Source organism: Macrosteles quadrilineatus, unplaced genomic scaffold, assembly GCF_028750875.1.
Source record: "Macrosteles quadrilineatus isolate MER2022 unplaced genomic scaffold, UCM_ALF_1.0 Scaffold_9__3_contigs__length_116548681, whole genome shotgun sequence".
In the NCBI taxonomy this organism is placed as follows: Eukaryota; Metazoa; Arthropoda; class Insecta; order Hemiptera; family Cicadellidae; genus Macrosteles; species Macrosteles quadrilineatus.
The window spans coordinates 89,659,479-89,677,303 of NW_026542602.1; the positions used below are offsets into that span (position 1 = coordinate 89,659,479).

Sequence of the window (17,825 nt, forward strand, 5' to 3'; positions counted from 1 at the left end):
TTCGTTTTATTCATTGTGTCACCCAAATTCTTTCTAGTATATAAGGTATTTTTATTCAAACTAGAGGTCGTCCAGTGGTCGAAAACTTGACCTAAAATGTGTAATGTACATACTTCTCTATTTTCACCCCACGCTGTAAATAAAACATGGAATTTCTTCCATTTGTTTTGATTTTCTGTTTATATTTTGTTGTTTTTGTCATCATCATGGCGACTCCCTAAGGCCCAGGTAAATCTTTTAAAATTTCAAATTCGTTTTTCGTGATTATTTTTTAGTTTATTTTAATTTATAAAGGGATTCTGCACACCTAAAGGAAAATATCTATCTAACAAACAGTATGCGTAGATTTTCCCTGCTATGCACACGAGCTGAGGAAAAAGGTTTTAAAGAATCCTGTTTGCCTATTAATATATAGACTAGAGGTCGTCCAGTGGTCGACCAAAACTCGAGGTCAAAACTCGACCAAACATTTTTAATGTACAGACTTCTCTATTTTCACCCTGCACTGTAAATGAAATAAGTAATTGGAATTTCTTCCATTTGTTTTGGTTTTCTGTTTACATTGAGTTGTTATTTCGTCACCAGCATGGCAATCCATAAGGGCCATGTTAATTTTTTAAAGTTTAAATTAATTTTTCATCACTCCATAACAAAAGTAACTATTTTCGAAAACAGCTGACATCAATGAAAGTAGTCGTTTCACAAGCTCTAATTTAGGGCGAGGGAAAATCGATCAGCTGATTTTCCCTCGCTCTAAATTTAATTTCCCTCGCTCTCGATTAGTTCTTCCTAATATTTAATTATAATAAATATTTAATTTTTGGAACGTTTATTTTTGAAATTTCATAATTTTTGGTAATGCCTTTCTTCGTGCCCTCCAAGTCAAGGGCCCATCTATCTAGGACAAGAATATGAAGAGGGGTGGAAACGCAACGGATCAACCCACAAACAAATATTCTTCCTGTGGTCAATAAATTAGTTGATTAGAGAATCTGAATAAACAAGAGAACAGCTCTGAACAAACGTAGATCACTCAAATCTGAGTTGTCATTGGAACAAGCCAATCATCTCAGATATGGAAAGCAAACAGGTCTTCATTTGCTAATTCAGTCAACAGAGTTTTCAAAAGTATTTCTGATCGTATCGAAGGTTTACTAGATTTAAATTCTACAGTCACAGGTTTAGATTTAAAGGTGAACAAAATATCATCCGGCGATTCTTGATTTTGTGACGGACCAATGGTTTTGAATGAAAAGGTATATTTCCAGTTTTGTACCAAATAGAGTTACAATTGGTGCCTTTACAGGTTGGTCATATCGTCAAAAATATACATGTAACATCACAAGAAGACTAGAACACGAAAACATTTAACACACATTTTTGGTTAATTAATACTAAGATGACAGACAAGTGGTGTGATCGGCAAATAGTGAGTTGTAACGGAAATTGTATCCATCATAGATAGCTTAGTAGTTACAGCACTCTCATAGTATGTAGTCAGAAGTCGTCAATTCAACCTTGAGAAAAATGAGTAGATTTTTGATGGTTTGTTGTACCTGGCCCTTGTTCAATATGCCTCAGTTATTTGAGAAACCGCATAAGTATTTTTTTTTGTTACTTTGCATTAGCATTGTTTTTGGATTCGTTCCAGGTTACGACATCATCTCGTACAAAAAGTCATGTACTGATTTATTCCTACGGAAATTCCCTCAATACAATCAACAGTATTTAATACAACCATAATGTAGATGTTAAAAAAAACAATTTTGTATATTGAATTGTTGGAATGTTGTAAAATTAAACGTTACGGACTAAAAAAAAACACATAAGATTCTCATGATATTCTTATGGAGAAAAAGAAAACTGTTGTTTGCTTGCATATGGATGTGAGTTGATTAAACTTGGCAAATTTACTTATTTCATTTTATACTATTACCATTTGGACAAACCCCCACTTTTTAACTTCCCTGAAGCAGCAAACCTAGGTATTTATTAAATATAATGTTATTTAAATGGGGAATAAACATGTATTGTTTATGGAAATGTTTTAGTAGAAATCCAATCAGACGGATTGCAATTCGCTTAGTCTGCAGGTTTGCTGCAGCGGGAAATGTATAAAGCCGAATGAGACGCTCAAAGATTGTGCTTCAGTCTAAAATTACATTTTAAACCGTAGTTTTTGCTACTGATATAGCGAGATGTGGCATAAAAGATGCTGTAGTTGGTAGTTCACAGTCCATATAGTATGCTGTAATCGTCCATTCACTTTTAATTAGTTCAATACAAAAAACCTGGAAACTGTATTTTTAACTGAAAGACAATATGTTTGAATTATTTGTTGAAGTTAACACGCATATGTTATCATTACAGAAATTTTCCGTAAGGATTTGTAAAAATAAAGTTTGTAAGACGTTTCGGGATAAGGAATTTTATCCCGTCCTCGAGTAAAACAACAGGTAAGAAAGTAAAACATGACGAGATTATGAAATAAAATATGAAAAGAAAGACCTACAAAGATATATAACTGTACATTAGCCAAGACAAGAAACAAAAATCTTGAAAGAAAACTATGATTAGTACAAGTAGTTGAGATGTTAATACTGTAGTTGTAATGGGTTTCTTTGGAATAATACTACTGTAGTTCTTGAAACAACTTTTAAATTTTAACTTACTGCATGCACAAACTTCCGATTCAAAGCTAACATGTCATATTTAGAAATTCACTAACCTTTCCGTGCGATTCGCACTGAGTACTTCTAAAATTCCACTTATTGAGGTACAAAACATACATATAGTTAATTATGCGTAGTAAGTACATCGTTGATTTAAGTATGGGTCCCTAATTCAGAAATATTTTCGGGAATGTTGTGGTTCTACATTTTAGATAGTTAAACTTACTATTGCGTAGTATAACAGTTTGACCGGAGTCTGCCAACTTCGCTTTCATAGTGCCCTAAGTGAACTACAACCAATGTTGGATAATGCTTAGGTTTCTCATCAACATGATGATAAGAGTTCTTTAGCACGGGTTTATGAAGTAACTAACCTAAAGGGTTTAGGGAAACACGAATGCATACAACAGAGCGTTGTATAAACCAGTTGGTTTTGTTTCTTGTCGGTAACAAAATCAACACAACAAAAACCATTCATTGAAACCGTAAAGAAAATATAAGACGTGATATTTGAGGATAGCATTTTTAAATATACATAGAACGGTTGGTAGGTATGTCAAAATGAAGGCCATGACGCAAATAAAGAAATAAAATCTAAAGAATGCGGTACTTACTTTTGACTTGTTCTTGTTTAGACTTATTTAATGTGAATAATATGATTTCATCTACGGAGTTATTGATCGTAGAAGACACACACCAAATATGTTGGTCACCATTGATGCAGTAAAAACAATTCAATCGGATTTGAGAAGTAAATATTCGTTTGTGTTGATTAATTTCATTCATAATAGTTTCAGCTGATCGAATAACGCAAATAAACATTTCAACTTTAAATTACTTGCAGAATGATATCTATACTATTACAGTATATAAAAATCTAATGGTGTCTGTCTGTATGTGTGTTACTAATAGGTGCAAAAACTACTGAACCAACTGGGCTTAAATTTTACAAAAATATAGCTACCATACCAAGGACCATTATAGGACTATTCACATTTCGATACTGACCGTAGGCTTTGCCCCTTTGGCTTTAAAAGTTCTAAGGTGAACATTTTAAAAGTAAATATTGATTGGTCTCCAAGGCTGCGATGAGAACACTAACAATGTTTATTTACATTTTCTTTGACATTTAAATGTAAACAAGAAGAACTGCTAAACTGCATATTTCACAATTTCAGACAGCTGATACAAAGAAATTAAATATAATCTTTTCCATAACTATGAAGTAGCTTTATTTTAATCTAACCTTTTATCATGGATTATTTATTCTAAAACTATGTCAATGATTATAGAAAAAAAAGATTCTATAACCGTTGCTGTATCAAATCCGGCTCTGCTTTGGATTTTTTAAAGCATCTAAGTTATGAAAATAATGTTATTGATATGTTTTCATGGAAACGGTATGAAAATTACAATGTATACATGTTTTGTATGAATTTGGAGGCTACTTTAAATAAATTCTAACTGCTCAACATGTGTTTGATTAACTTAACATAACTTGCAAATCACATTGTTTTTTATATGTATATTTAAATATATTAAGTTATTGTGTTTTGCTAAACCTATGCTTAAATTAAACTAAAGAATATCACCAATAACTAAATTGAACGTCGTTGATTTTTGTTTTCTAAAATCTGATGTATATGTGTAAACTATATTTAATTATCAAATGGTAATACAAAATACTCTTATTTTATCTTAACATAGCTTTCAGTTCACATTTACTTTATTTGATAACATACATTTATTATTTGTGTTTTGCCACATCACTGATTAAATTAAACCAAGGAAAATATAATAAAACTAAGCAACACACAGTGTTCTTTTGTTTCTAAAATCATTGAAATATCTGTTACTATGTTTACTTAATGGTAAGTGTGAAAATGTAAAGGCAATGGACGATAGAACTGATTAAACGAACTGGTTTGTATATTGAGTTGTTTGTTGATATTTTTGTAGAGTAGAATCAGAGATTCAATTAAACATATACTGTATTTGCTATTACATATTTTAGTCCTTGATGCTTTGATAATCATATTAGTTTTGTCTGCTGTCTTTAATGCTAAATTATTTGTAAAAAATTTTTTACAGCAATATTAAAGAAACTATATATATTTCTTTAATATTTCAAAAGACTGTATTGATAAGGCACAGCAATATTTCTAAAGTTTATAACAGCTGACTTAGTTTTGCTAATGATTTATTGTGAGTGAAGAAATTGAAGATGGAAGGATTTGTGATGTAATATAAAGAAGAGTGAAATAATAAAAATGTTCATTTAAGTTTAATAATAATTAGTATTTTTGCAACTTCAAAATTGAAATTTTAAAGGTCAATAATACATGAAAAGATATGTAACTAAGGGAGATGAAGGTAAATAATGTATCTCAAAGTTTTATTCGAAGATTTGGTCAGTTTTTCTCATATCAGCCTACAGAAGATTTAAAATTAATCAAAACCAAAATGGTGGTATCCACTACTTACCAGATTTAAAAGTCATAACTTAAACGTTTCTATTAAGGCTATAAAAGTTGAATTTTGTTTCTGAAAGCGATTGCGGATGTGTAACTATTATATGCAACAGATGTAAAGATTAAAATGTTTCTATTTTGTGTCCTCTTGCCGTTGCAAAGCACAACACAACAGGTAGTAATAGATAGTTTTTACGAAAAACTACTGAAAAATGAGTGATTTTTATATTTTCCCCGGGTGAGTAAAAGACATGGTGGAAGGACTTCCACCATGAGTAAAAGAAGCTTTAAAACGACACCTTATTTATGAAAATTAGTGAATAAATTAAGGAGGTCATGGTGTACCGAAAAAAAAAATACTTACGAATTTATAATATTATTTATAGATTAGTTATATAAGTTTTATACATTCCTTAAAAAACCAATTTTTGGATGCGAAGCTAACCTTTAATCGTGTTCTAAAGGTTTAAACCACAAAACCGCTATATTCCAGCTGTTGAGAAGACTTATTTAATGCGGACCGTAGTAAATAGCGTTTCTAGATGGACCAGAAACCGAGCACAGACCCCGCGGTGACCAGGTTAACTCAAATTGAAAACGCTTCGTTTAATGCGACCCCATTAGTGTGTATTCTATTACTCTGGATGAACGAAACAGCTTAGTATTCAGGAAAATACTGTCCCTTTAAGTTCTAATGGTAGGTATTTTAAAACAGAGGGAATAAATTTGTAAAACCACATATTCAATTTTTAGTCTGAGTTACCTTGTTTGAATTTTTTAATCTTGTATGAGTACTATGTCAATTTATTTATGTACAATTCGTACAAAACAAATCTCTTCGAAGCCCCGGTTTCTTTTATATAGTTTCAGTTTTCGTAAGTTAATTCAGAAATGATTTCTGGGTTATGTTCCTCACTACTGTAACACTTAAAGCACAGACAATATACTAAAAGCATTTTAAATTTTTAAATGTTGACTAGCCTATAACCATTAAAAAAAAACTACAAAAGAATAAAATATATCTAGGCCTAGTTTAAATATAAAATTCTCATCAAGCTAAACATTTAAAGACCCCAATTCGAGTTTTTCCAAACAAAGGATTGTTACTTTTATGTTTGTATACATCAACAAAATGCTACAAAAATATAACTTTAAAATACGACAAGTTCTCGTTCCGCGATCCACACGATTGGCCAAGTGGCAAGTAAATGTCTAAAACACGTCGATTATTGTCGAATGTAAAGGTTTTAGCCGAGAGAAGATTGCGAGTGACAATGGCTCTAATGGGATGAGCGGCGGATCCAAGTTGTAGCCGTAAACAGCTCTTGTACACCCTTTGGAGTGGAATGGAGCGAGAAGTACAATGCTGCCAACCCACTGCGTGAGAGGTTCTTAACTCTTCCTTGTCTAACAATAAAAGTACAACACCCCAGTCCAGATCGTTATAGGCATAAAATGAGTATGTTGTATAGTAAAAATGAAAATTTATTATTGAATTACCAGAGCAACGGTACAGTATGCATACAGTAATATATACCATTTAATTTTAATTTTTTGTCCAAATACTTTTAGCGAATTTCCCTATAGGGAAGTAGCTATTACCGTAGGTCTCATGGTAAGACTTAGGCCCGGGACCGATTCACTTTTTCATTTTAATGTCCCCAGAGGCCAAAAACACCATTCGTTCAAATTTTTATATATGTATATATATATATATATATATAGGTATATATATATATATAGATTTATATATATATATATGTGTCCGTGAACACGATAACTTGAGTAATTTTTATCCGATTTTGATGAAATTTGGTTTGAAGGTGTAAGGCGGGATAAACTTGAATGAGTTCGCGATCCAGCATGATCGGACCATGGGAACAGGGTTTTATGGGGGGTTTTATGGGGTAAAAATTGGTTTTTCTCACTTTTTACCCTCAAAACACAAAATTTCCCAATTTTTCTCTAAACCTTCTTAAAGAGCTTAAAAAAACAAACAATTCAGTATATCAAAGTGTTTTTGTACGGTTATTGGTTACGGAGAAAACTAAAAAAATGGGAAATTTAAAATTCCCATGTTATTTTTATGGAGAATATTGTAAAATGTTGTAGTTTGCTTGTTTATGGATGTATTTTGATCAAACTTGGCAAATTTATTTATTGTATAGTAAGCTATCAATATTTTACTAAAAACACACTACTTTATTAGTTTCCTTGTAGCAGCAAACCTAGGTACTCGTTAAACCTAATAATGTTATTTAAATAGATCAATTGAAAATCAATTCGGCCAACTGGAAATTCGCTTAGACGGCAGGTTTGCTGCGGCGGGGGTATTTTTTCTATAGTATATTTGTAGCTTTTGATGTAATTCATTTCACTGCACACATGGAAACCTGACTAAATGGAAAGCAATTTCATCGTTAACGTTTTCTATCAATCACGCACATGACAACTTAACCTAACATGGCAACTTTTCTGTAAATGACAATTTCATCGTAAACTGTTACTGGACAGTACATATTATTACTGCACTTGTCCATTTCTGGCAGATGTTTCACCCCCCAAACCGCAGGGGTTGTGGTCAAGTATAGGGGTAATCAGAGTCGGTATCTTGACTTCAACTTGCGGCTTGCATACGAAACCAGCACCTCACATCTCAATAGCTCGACCATAGGGGCAGTATTGACGAGTGGATATGGTAGGCCTACTTTGATTTGTACTTTTAGCTTTTGTTACACGAAATAGTTTTAAGTGGTAAGAAATCCAGCTTAGCTTGTTCGATAAAAAATCTATAACTTTTTATTACTTTTGTGAAAGTAACGTACTATTGACTTTGGCGTACTGGAGTGTAGACGATAGACGTCCCATCTATGTGGACACTTCATACCTTCTAAATAACCAGAATGTCGCTGGGTCAATCCTGATAAAGCTCTACTCTGTATTGATTGTCTAGTCGGTAAATACAGTAAATTGTTAAATGTTGTAAATTACTATAAGAACCTTTAGGAGGATTAAAAGACATTTACTATTCGAATATAAAAGGGTAAGTAAAGCAATATCTTTCAAAAGCAAGGAATTCGTTCTGTATGGTTGATTTATACAGTCAGTGGTTTCAAATCTATTTATTTGTGCCTGAATTCAAAGTTAGAACTTCATAGAGAGGTAATTTGATGGGCTGAACATTTCAACAACTTATTAAATAATAACTTGTATTTCAACCAAATAAAATAAATTATTTGTAAATTGTTGATTCTTTCCTCATAGTCAAGAGTAGATTGTGTCCTGTAAAACCATTGTAAAACAACGTGACCAAATAAATAAGAAACAATAATATTCAACGTGGACACTCGCACCAAAACCAGTTATGGAATACATAACAAAACCTACTTCAAATTTTACAATAGAACAAAACCGTATATTTTATTTTCCAAAATCAACGATTAAACATAATATGTAAAAGAAAGACGAAATAATGTTATGGATTACAGTACAAATAATAAACCAATGTTTGCCAATACGGATCACATTCATGGCCAATTCATTCTATTGAAGGAACAATGTTTCGTACAGTGTACCAGGTACTTATTGAGTAGTACCGAAATAATGTTATGGATTACAGTACAAATAATAAACCAATGTTTGCCAATACGGATCACATTCATGGCCAATTCATTCTATTGAAGGAACAATGTTTCGTACAGAGTGAGTGTAGCAGGTACTTATTGAGTAGTACCGGCACCTTAAGCGTGGTACTACCATTGTACTACGTTGTTTTTAATTTTTCCTAGTTCTCTCTTTCTCCGCAAAGCGCTCGCGTGCAGACCACGAGGGTGCAAGTCGTGTTGGAAAAGCAGTTTGCAAGTAGTGTCGATAACGCAGTTTGCAAGTAGTGTCAGTATAGTTGATTGTATTAACTTGAAATAGTACCAAGAATGGAAATTTGAATAACCCAATTACAATTTACTTTAAATTTCAAGACTTGTTTATGTTTATAAAGTTAGCCTTATAAGAATTTGCTGAAAAACTATATTATAGTTTTCTATAAATAGAATTATTTAAACTAGTGGTCGAAAACTGACCAAAAATATGTAATGTACAGGCTTCTCTATTTTCACCCCACACTATAAATAAAACATGTGATTCTAATTTCTTCAATTTGTTTTGATTTTCTGTTTATTTTTGTTGTCATTTCTTCACCCCATAAGGCCCATGTTATTTTTTTTAATTTCAAATTCATTTTTTGTGTTTATTTTTTAGCCTATTTTAATTTTTAAAGGGACTGCATATCTACAGGAAATCCTTTCTAACAGTATACATAGATTTTACCTGTCTAAAACATACTTGTACATAGATTTTACCTGTGTACATAGATTTTACACAAGCTAAGAAAAAATGTTTGAAAGAAATAACATGCTTGCCTGTTAATAGGCTATACAGTGTGTAAATTAAGCATTGAAACAAATCTGTATTTTTAAAACCGAAATAGATAGAAATATTCTGTTTTTGGCAATAATTGTTAACAAAGGTTTCGCAATTTTTTACACCAAAAATATGTTTTACCCCCCTAACAGCGTAGGGGGTAGGGGGTGACTTATTTTTTTTCAAATAGCAACCGCTATTGAGTGACCCCTCATTTTGAAGGGTTTGTCTAAAGAAACACAATGACGCAAATCCGAGTTAAATATCTCACCCCTAGCCAAAATGGCAGGTAATTTCAATAGAAGTTCCTATTTGAAAAAAATAATTCACTCCCTACCCCCTACCCTGTTAGGGGGGGGGGGGGTAAAAAAAATGTTGATGTAAAAAATTGCAGAACCTTTGTTAACAATTATTGCCACAAACAGAATATTTCTATCTATTTAGGTTTTGAAAATACAGATTTGTTTCAAAACTTAATTTACACACTGTATACATTTTCCATACTGCACATTTTTACCATAAGGAATTAGTTGAATTGACTTCTGAGTGTGTCATCTTATTATGTAGAATACATTTTAAGGTACCAAGCTACCTGTAGTATGATGTTTTTTTATTTGGATCAGGGATTGTCGCCCAGTGCTGAGATTTTGTCGCCCAGTTGACTATGGGTGGTGCCGGCATATTTTTTTTTAATGATTCACATTTTAAATCTATAGGAATTTAAAATAACATTATGTAAATTTTTTAGAGTATTGAGCTATGTATGATTATGGCCCAAGAGACTATTTACAAGCAAATATAGCCTAATCTAAAAATTCACTAAAAGATACGTTGATTGTGATTTTCACTTAAATTTATCCAAAAATTTCCGGGGGGGCCTCGTACCCCCTTTTTAATGGGGGTATGAATACCCCCCACCCCCAGGCCCCCCGGTAAGTCCGGCGCCACTGTCACCCACTGGAAATCCCTTAAAATATGCTCTGATTTGGATGGAAGTGTAATGTTTATCACGCTTAATTTATTTATTAAGCCTAATAAAAGTCCTTGTTGACTTAGAGCTGGCCTCAAATTTAAGGATTGTTGGTTCTACTCTGCAGAGTATTAATTTAAAGGCTGATTTTTTGTTTTGCCCTCTAGCACTGGGGTTAGACATTAGAAACAGTAAGAAAACTAGAATATTAAAAATACAGTAAAATGAAATAGTGGACAAGCATCTTGTTTGTGAAATCTTAGAGAAATTCAACTAGCGTGCAGGTCGTTTTCTAAGCGGCCAAACTATAGTAGATATTTAATGCAAGAGGAATTGGAAACATTTAAAAGAAAATTAGCTAAAAGTAAGGTGAGCAATGTAATGGAAGGAAAGTAGTAATTTGGAATTCATCAAACCAAAAGTTTCGTATTTAGAAACATTCACAAGTAAAGCCTACAGTGGTATTTTCTTCACTAACATCTGAATGAAAATGGGGGATGAAAGACATCAATACAGAGTAAATAAGCAAATAGTTTGGTTTAAAAAAATATTTGATGTTACTTATTTTAATCAGCTTAATGGAAATGTATAATTAACAGATACCCCGCCGCAGCAATCCTGCAGACTAAGCGAATTTCCATTTGCCTGATTGGATTTACACTGAAATGTCTACTTAAAAATATAACATTTATTCCCTATTCAAATAGAATTAGTTTAACAAGCACTTAGGTTTGCTGCATCAGGAAGGGTAAAACTGGTTTTTTTTTGTAAAATGTTAATAGTTAGTAAGAAATAAAAACATTTTCCAAATTTGATCAAAATATGTTCATAAACAAGCAAACTACAACAGTTTACTTATTCTCCATAAGAATAACATGGGAATTTTAAATTTACAATTTTTTGGAATTTTCTCCGTAACCATTAGGCGCATAATAACGCTTCAATATACTAAATTATTTGTTTTTTTAAGCTGTTTTTTTTTAAGTTAAAATGGTTTGGAAAGAAATTGCATTATTTTATGTTTTTTGGGTCAAAAATGGGAAAAACCTATTTTTACCCCATAAAACCCCCCGTAAACCCCGGTTCCCATGGTCCGATCATGCTGGATCGCGAACTCGTTCAAATAAACGTAGGTTTACACGTTTGTACCAAATTTCATCAAAATCGGATCATTTTTGCTCGAGTTATTGTGCTAACGGACACATATATATATATATATAAATATATAAATATGTATATATATATGAATTTGAACGGATGGTGTTTTTGGCCTCTAGGGACCTCAAAACGAAAAAAAAAATCGGTCCCGCGTCCAGGTCTTACCATGAGTACTACGGTAATAGCTTATTTCTTAATATGGGAAATTCGCTAAAAATGAGAAATAATAGGCCTAAGCAAATCTAAGCAAACATTTTTAATTTTAGCGAATTTCCCATATAGGGAATAAGCTATTACCATTACCGTAGTACTCATGGTAAGACCTGGACCCGGGACCGATTTACTTTTTCGTTTTAAGGTCCCTAGAGGCCAAAAACACCATCCCTTCAAATTCATATACATATATATATGTGTCCGTTAGCGCGATAACTCGAGCAAAAATGATCCGATTTTGATGAAATTTGGTATAAACGTGTAAACCTACATTTATTCTAACGAGTTCGCGAACCAGCATGATCTGAAGTAGATATAGATATTTAACTGGGAACGGGGTTTTATATGGGGTTTTATGGGGTAAAAATAGGTTTTTCCCATTTTTGACCCAAAAAACACAAAATTTTACCATTTCTTTCCAAACCATTTTGTAGAGCTTAAAAAAACTAATAATTTAGTTTATTGGAGCGTTGTTGTGCGCCTAATGGTTACGGAGAAAATTCCAAAATATTGTAAATTTAAAATTGACATGTTATTTTTATGGACAATAAGTCAACTGTTGTAGTTTGCTTGTTTATGAACATATTTTGATCGAATTTAGAAAATACTTTAATTTCTTACTAAACTATTAACATTTTACAAAAAAAAAGCACTTTTTTACCCTCCCTGATGCAGCAAACCTAAATACTCGTTAAACTAATTCTATTTAAATAGGAAATAAATGTGATAATTTTTATGGAGGCATTTTAGTGTAAATCCAATCAGGTTCCAATGGAAATTCGCTTAGTCTGCAGGTTTGCTGCGGCGGGGGTATTCTTTTTGTTGTCAGAGAAACTAATCTATATTGAAAACGTAAAAAATTATCTCATAATTAAAAACAAGAGTGAAAATATTGTCATTTTCATCCATTCCTATGAAAACCAATCAATAACAATATGAGCCTAACTAAGTAACTTTAACATCAAAATTGCGGGTCGACATGAAACATTAAACATGGAAGCTGTATTTATTTCAATGTTGAACGTTATTCCCTGTCATATCAACACTCAAACGTGTTAAAAGGGAAGCAGATCGAGCAATTCTGTGTTCAAAGATCATAATGAGACAGAAACAGCACCATATTGGTGTGGAACTAATATTCCTCTAAGTTGCATTGCTGGTCCATGAACCATGAAGAATAAAGATATATGTACAAACATAAGATTAAGTTCATATATTAAAATTGAAACAACTCGATATAATGTTTCAGTGGGATTAACTTGCAATATTTATCTAGCACTTGAGCTCTCCACCAATATAATATTCTTGTTTGTTTATCATACACTCAATATACTGACAAAGGAGTTTGAAATAAACTGAATAGATATTAAAAGTAGACTATCTTATTAAATACCAGTACATCGGATAATGAACGTGTTTTTATTGTACAAGTTAAAAAAAAACTCCCAGCAGTCTTGTTTTCAAGAATACTAACATTCATTGTAATTGGATTGAACACTCATACAATAGCAATAGCACCTTATTTTGGGAGTTTTGGACGTCTCAATTGTTGTTGGTGTTTAAGTTGTGTTCATTCAAAGCATTTTTTGTCAGCGAATACTTCCGAGGGAGAGTCACTTGATTCAACACTAAAACAAGAATGTAGCTTGTTGGTTATTCCGTTATTCAAAACTAGATATAGATGTCCTTGATAGTTTGGGTCCTGACTAAAGACACATCTCTTGACAAAGCTACAAGAACCATCTCTCTCTTATATCTACAATCACCCTGCATTCAAATTGAAAAAAATATATTTACACCAAGTGTGTCACTAGCTTTGATAAGTGATCAGTAATGAACAGTTTTTATTCAACCAATGTTATGTAATACAGTAGGTTGTACAGGTAGTTTACTTGGGTTGAGATATTACTTTATTTTTCAAAATGAAAGAAAATTAACTAGAATAAGGAAGAGCATGAAGTGAGGAATTGAAGATAAGGAGTAAACAATGGAAGAGAAATAGATTGGAAGTGTATGCTAGAACTGCAGTACACATTTTCACTCCTATTAAGGAGGATAGAGTAAAAAAAGAGATTAAACATGGAATCGATACAAGTCCTAATGATTCCAGTATCCAAAACAATAAGGTAAATTGCCTGAATTATTTAGTGCATCTTTCTTTGCTAGATAGCAACTACAAGTTCAAACCAATAATTTACTAGACCAATCCAGGATAGTGTTATTCACCAACAAACATGATACCTTTCACATCCTTTGTCACAGTATTAGACAATCTACCCATTTCTGTCACCAAAATCGGAGGGGGTTCTAAAAGCAAATTTGAGAAATGGTTTTTCAAATTATGTTTTACTTGTTCTGCAATAGCCTTGTTCGAGTCTTATCTGGTGTTGGACATAATCTCCTTTGTGAGTATGGTGGCAAGTATTATCGGGACATTAGCAAGGTTATGTTCCTTGAAGTATGTCTCAAAAGAGGAAAACCGTGTGACCCTAATAGACATTGGTCGGATTGATGAAATGTTTTTGGGTTTCCAACCTAAAAACGACTACAAAGCTTTTATTTCTGCAATGTTTTACATGTGGTTGGCATTGCAGAATTTCTTCATTTGCTTCTTCATCATCGGATTTGAGGTAAAAGTTGTAGAAGATTGTTTTTGTACAGTTCTAGCTTACAGTCTAATCTACCAAATGGCAGTGCTAAAATGCTTTGTGGCTAAAAGACTTGATTGCGTTAAAACCAAACCAAGTTCAGAGTCGATTAACATCTCCTATTTTCATAAGTTGCTCGAAATAAATGAAAAAATTGACAATTTCTACTCTTTGATCGTAACAGTGGTGATGATTAAAAACTTCATTGATGTTTCAAAGTTCATGGCTCATATCTGGCTGGACTTGGGACTCCGAACAAACATGTTCAAATCTAGCCTAGATCTCTTCATTATGCTTCATGTAGCTATAGAAAACGTGGGATTCCTTTGGGTAGTGCACTGTTGTTCGTCCGTGAATGAGAAAATGGAATATATAAACAATGAACTCGATCGAGAGATTAGTTGTTCACGCTTACCACTATCAAAGAAACAACAAATGCAGGTCTTTATGCAGGAATTAGACCTCATGCCACAAACCTTTGACTGTTTAGGATTATTTGACTTTGACTGTAGTTCGGTAACTGAGATGTTTGTTTTGTTTGTAACAGTTGGTATGGTATTCATCCAGTTTGTGCAACCTGACGCTAGTGTGTTAAGTCATATAGTAGAACCTCAATAACATTGCCCTTGATAACAATAGTCATTTTCATTTTCAAATATCCTGGATTTAATATCACCTAAGTTATTGTAACCCTTCAAAGAAATGTCAACCTTATAGCAAGTATTATATTTTGATAATCCCCATGAGAGAATTGTTATTAAAGTTGTGCTATACAAGACATTAAATGCAATCTGTTTTGTGGAAAAGATAAAAAGTTAAACTTTTTTTTAACTTGTCTGTATATAAGTTATAAGAGGATTTAAAATTAAGCCCATTCCTCTATCAGACAAAAACTGAATAAGGGTATTTATAGAGTATGTGAAGGGTTAGCGTTGAAGGCAGAGTTTGAGGTAGGGATAGAGTTGGAGATAGAGATAAGGGTCAGACAAAAACTGAATAAGGGTATTTATAGGGTATGTGAAGGGTTAGCGTTGAAGGCAGAGTTTGAGGTAGGGATAGAGTTGGAGATAGAGATAAGGGTTAGAGTTGGAAGTAGGGATTGGGTTAGAGTTGGAGGAGGTAGAGGTAAGGGTTAGTGTTGGAGGTAGAGTTTGAGATAGGGATAGGGGTAAAGTTGGAGGCAGAGATAAGGTTAGAGTTGTAGGTAGAGTTTGGGATAGGGATAGGGGTAAAGTCGGAGGTAGAGATAGAGGTAGAGTTTGAGGTAGGGATAGGGGTAGAGTTGGTGGTAGAGGTAAAGGTTAGCGTTGGAGGTAGGGATAGAGGTAGACGTATATGTATAATGCTTATAAAAACTAAGCAAGACGAACCAGGAGTACAAATAAATAAAACATAGTGTTTTAGAAAACATATTTATATACATGTTGAAAACAACATTTGCTAACATAAAATAATGGACTCAAGAAACAGGGAAGTCCCTAAGGATAAAAAATTATTATTTCTTCATTTCTTGTAAAAATTTGACATTTCCTAGCTTTGCTAATAAATTATTTTAGGCCCCAACTTAAATTATAAATAATATATTTCATAAAAAACTAAACTTTGCTGGAGTTTCCAAATTAATATAGTTAGGAAAACATACTAGGCAATAATGGTAATAAATGATAATTTAGGATAAGATAAAATTATTAAAATTCCATGATATGCTATGGAAGGATATCAACTTATTGGCTCTATTAAAATGAGTTCAAGAAAGGATTAATTTAACTACTCCCTGATGATATTTCAGGTTTAACAATGTAGTTCTTTTGGTTAAAATGTAATCATTTTCCTCAATGGCAACTAGATAGAAAGTTCAAGAACTTCTTTCAAGTCACCCACTTAATTTTCTTAAGTTAAAATTTGCTCCGTACGCATCAATCTAAATAAAAACACAGAGAAGTAAGATAAAGAGGAAACATTCAATGGTATACTAAGGTGGTGTCTAGCGCTAGTGCTGGTGTCTTAAGGCAACGACTTCATGACCTTCCTCTGCCCCCCTTGCCCTCATGTACTGAATGCTCACGATGGAGGAAGACCCTGTGTCCTGTGTGATAGGCATTTCTGCAAAGTGCTCATCGTTCAGGCTCTTCCTTGATTGTCACAAGTATATTTCCGCCCCAACATATCATAGCTGAAAGCGCACAGTTATACCATTAGCTTGCATCGTCTGAACCTTTTTTCTCTGTGATGAATACTAATTTCTATTTTATATAAATGCAAATCTCCCATCTACCATAAATTTTAGAACAGTAAAAACAACTTAGTTTGGAGCCAACTAGTTCTTTATCTTTTTATCTGGATAAGACTTTTGATTCCATTACTTGTTAAAAAGGAAAAAAAGTTAAGTTTCTTATTTACAAAAACCGCCAAGTTTCTTGAACAAAGAAGATAATTTCATCAAAGGTGAACTGCTACAGTATTCACTCTGGCATTCATCATGTTCTTCTCTTGGCGTTTCTTTTCTTCCTTGAATGCGCTACTGTTGATCTTTCTTTCTATTCTTCGCTCCTGTGAACAATGAAAACAGTTTTGAAAAATTGTAAATCGTTAAAAGAACAAGTAGTCCCTGTGCTTTGTAACAGAGCATAAGCCTAGGAGTTCTTTTACCAATAGTAGATTCCAGCATACATTCTTTGGAGCTAATATAATCAACGTAAGGCTTGAGACCACAAAAGATCTTACTATTCAGTTTTGGGCCAAAATGAGACTCATTTTGGGAAAGTGGAGTAGTTTTACAAGATACAAGTGTAATTTAAACAAATGATTCAATAACTACACGAGATGAGAAAAAAGGTTTAAAAGAAACGTGCTTGCCTATACATATATAGATGTTCTTGACTAATAGCTAATCTTAATCTGTAAAAAAGTTACACAGTTCATCTCAAACCATTCTACATCACCTTGAATTGATATTCAGCTGAAAACACACACCCTAGTGTGGGTTGCTGTCTCAAAGAATTGTTAGTTGTTTTACCGTACTGTCCAATATTCACTGCAGACACTGACCTTTCGGTACTGTTTAAGGGCAGTTTTCCTCTGTTTCTTCTCCTCTGGAGTCTCGTCCTTGTTGCGTATGGAGAGTGTAGACAGTGCCGAGATGACAGACCCCGGACCACTTTTACCCCCCTCTCCCCCCAGTCTGGCTAGGTTCTTGGCTGTCAGTCTGTCGTCTGCTACAGGCATCCCCGTGCGGCTGCTGATCTTTATTTTACTAACCTGAAAGAAAATTGGA

The 17,825-nt window shown here is 33.1% G+C and overlaps 1 protein-coding gene across 1 annotated transcript in view; it reads right to left on the reverse strand.

The window, feature by feature from the left end:
• Window positions 1-15,947: 15,947 nt before the first annotated feature.
• The window catches only part of LOC129004183 (protein LTV1 homolog), a 29,363-nt gene continuing 27,485 nt past the window's right edge, over window positions 15,948-17,825 (reverse strand). The window contains exons 9-10 of the mRNA XM_054432644.1: window positions 17,600-17,809; window positions 15,948-17,101 (exon numbers count right to left, since the gene is read on the reverse strand). Of these exons, the coding sequence (XP_054288619.1) occupies window positions 16,991-17,101; window positions 17,600-17,809 (321 nt within the window). The 3' untranslated portion in view covers window positions 15,948-16,990. The remainder of the gene's footprint in view (window positions 17,102-17,599; window positions 17,810-17,825) is intronic.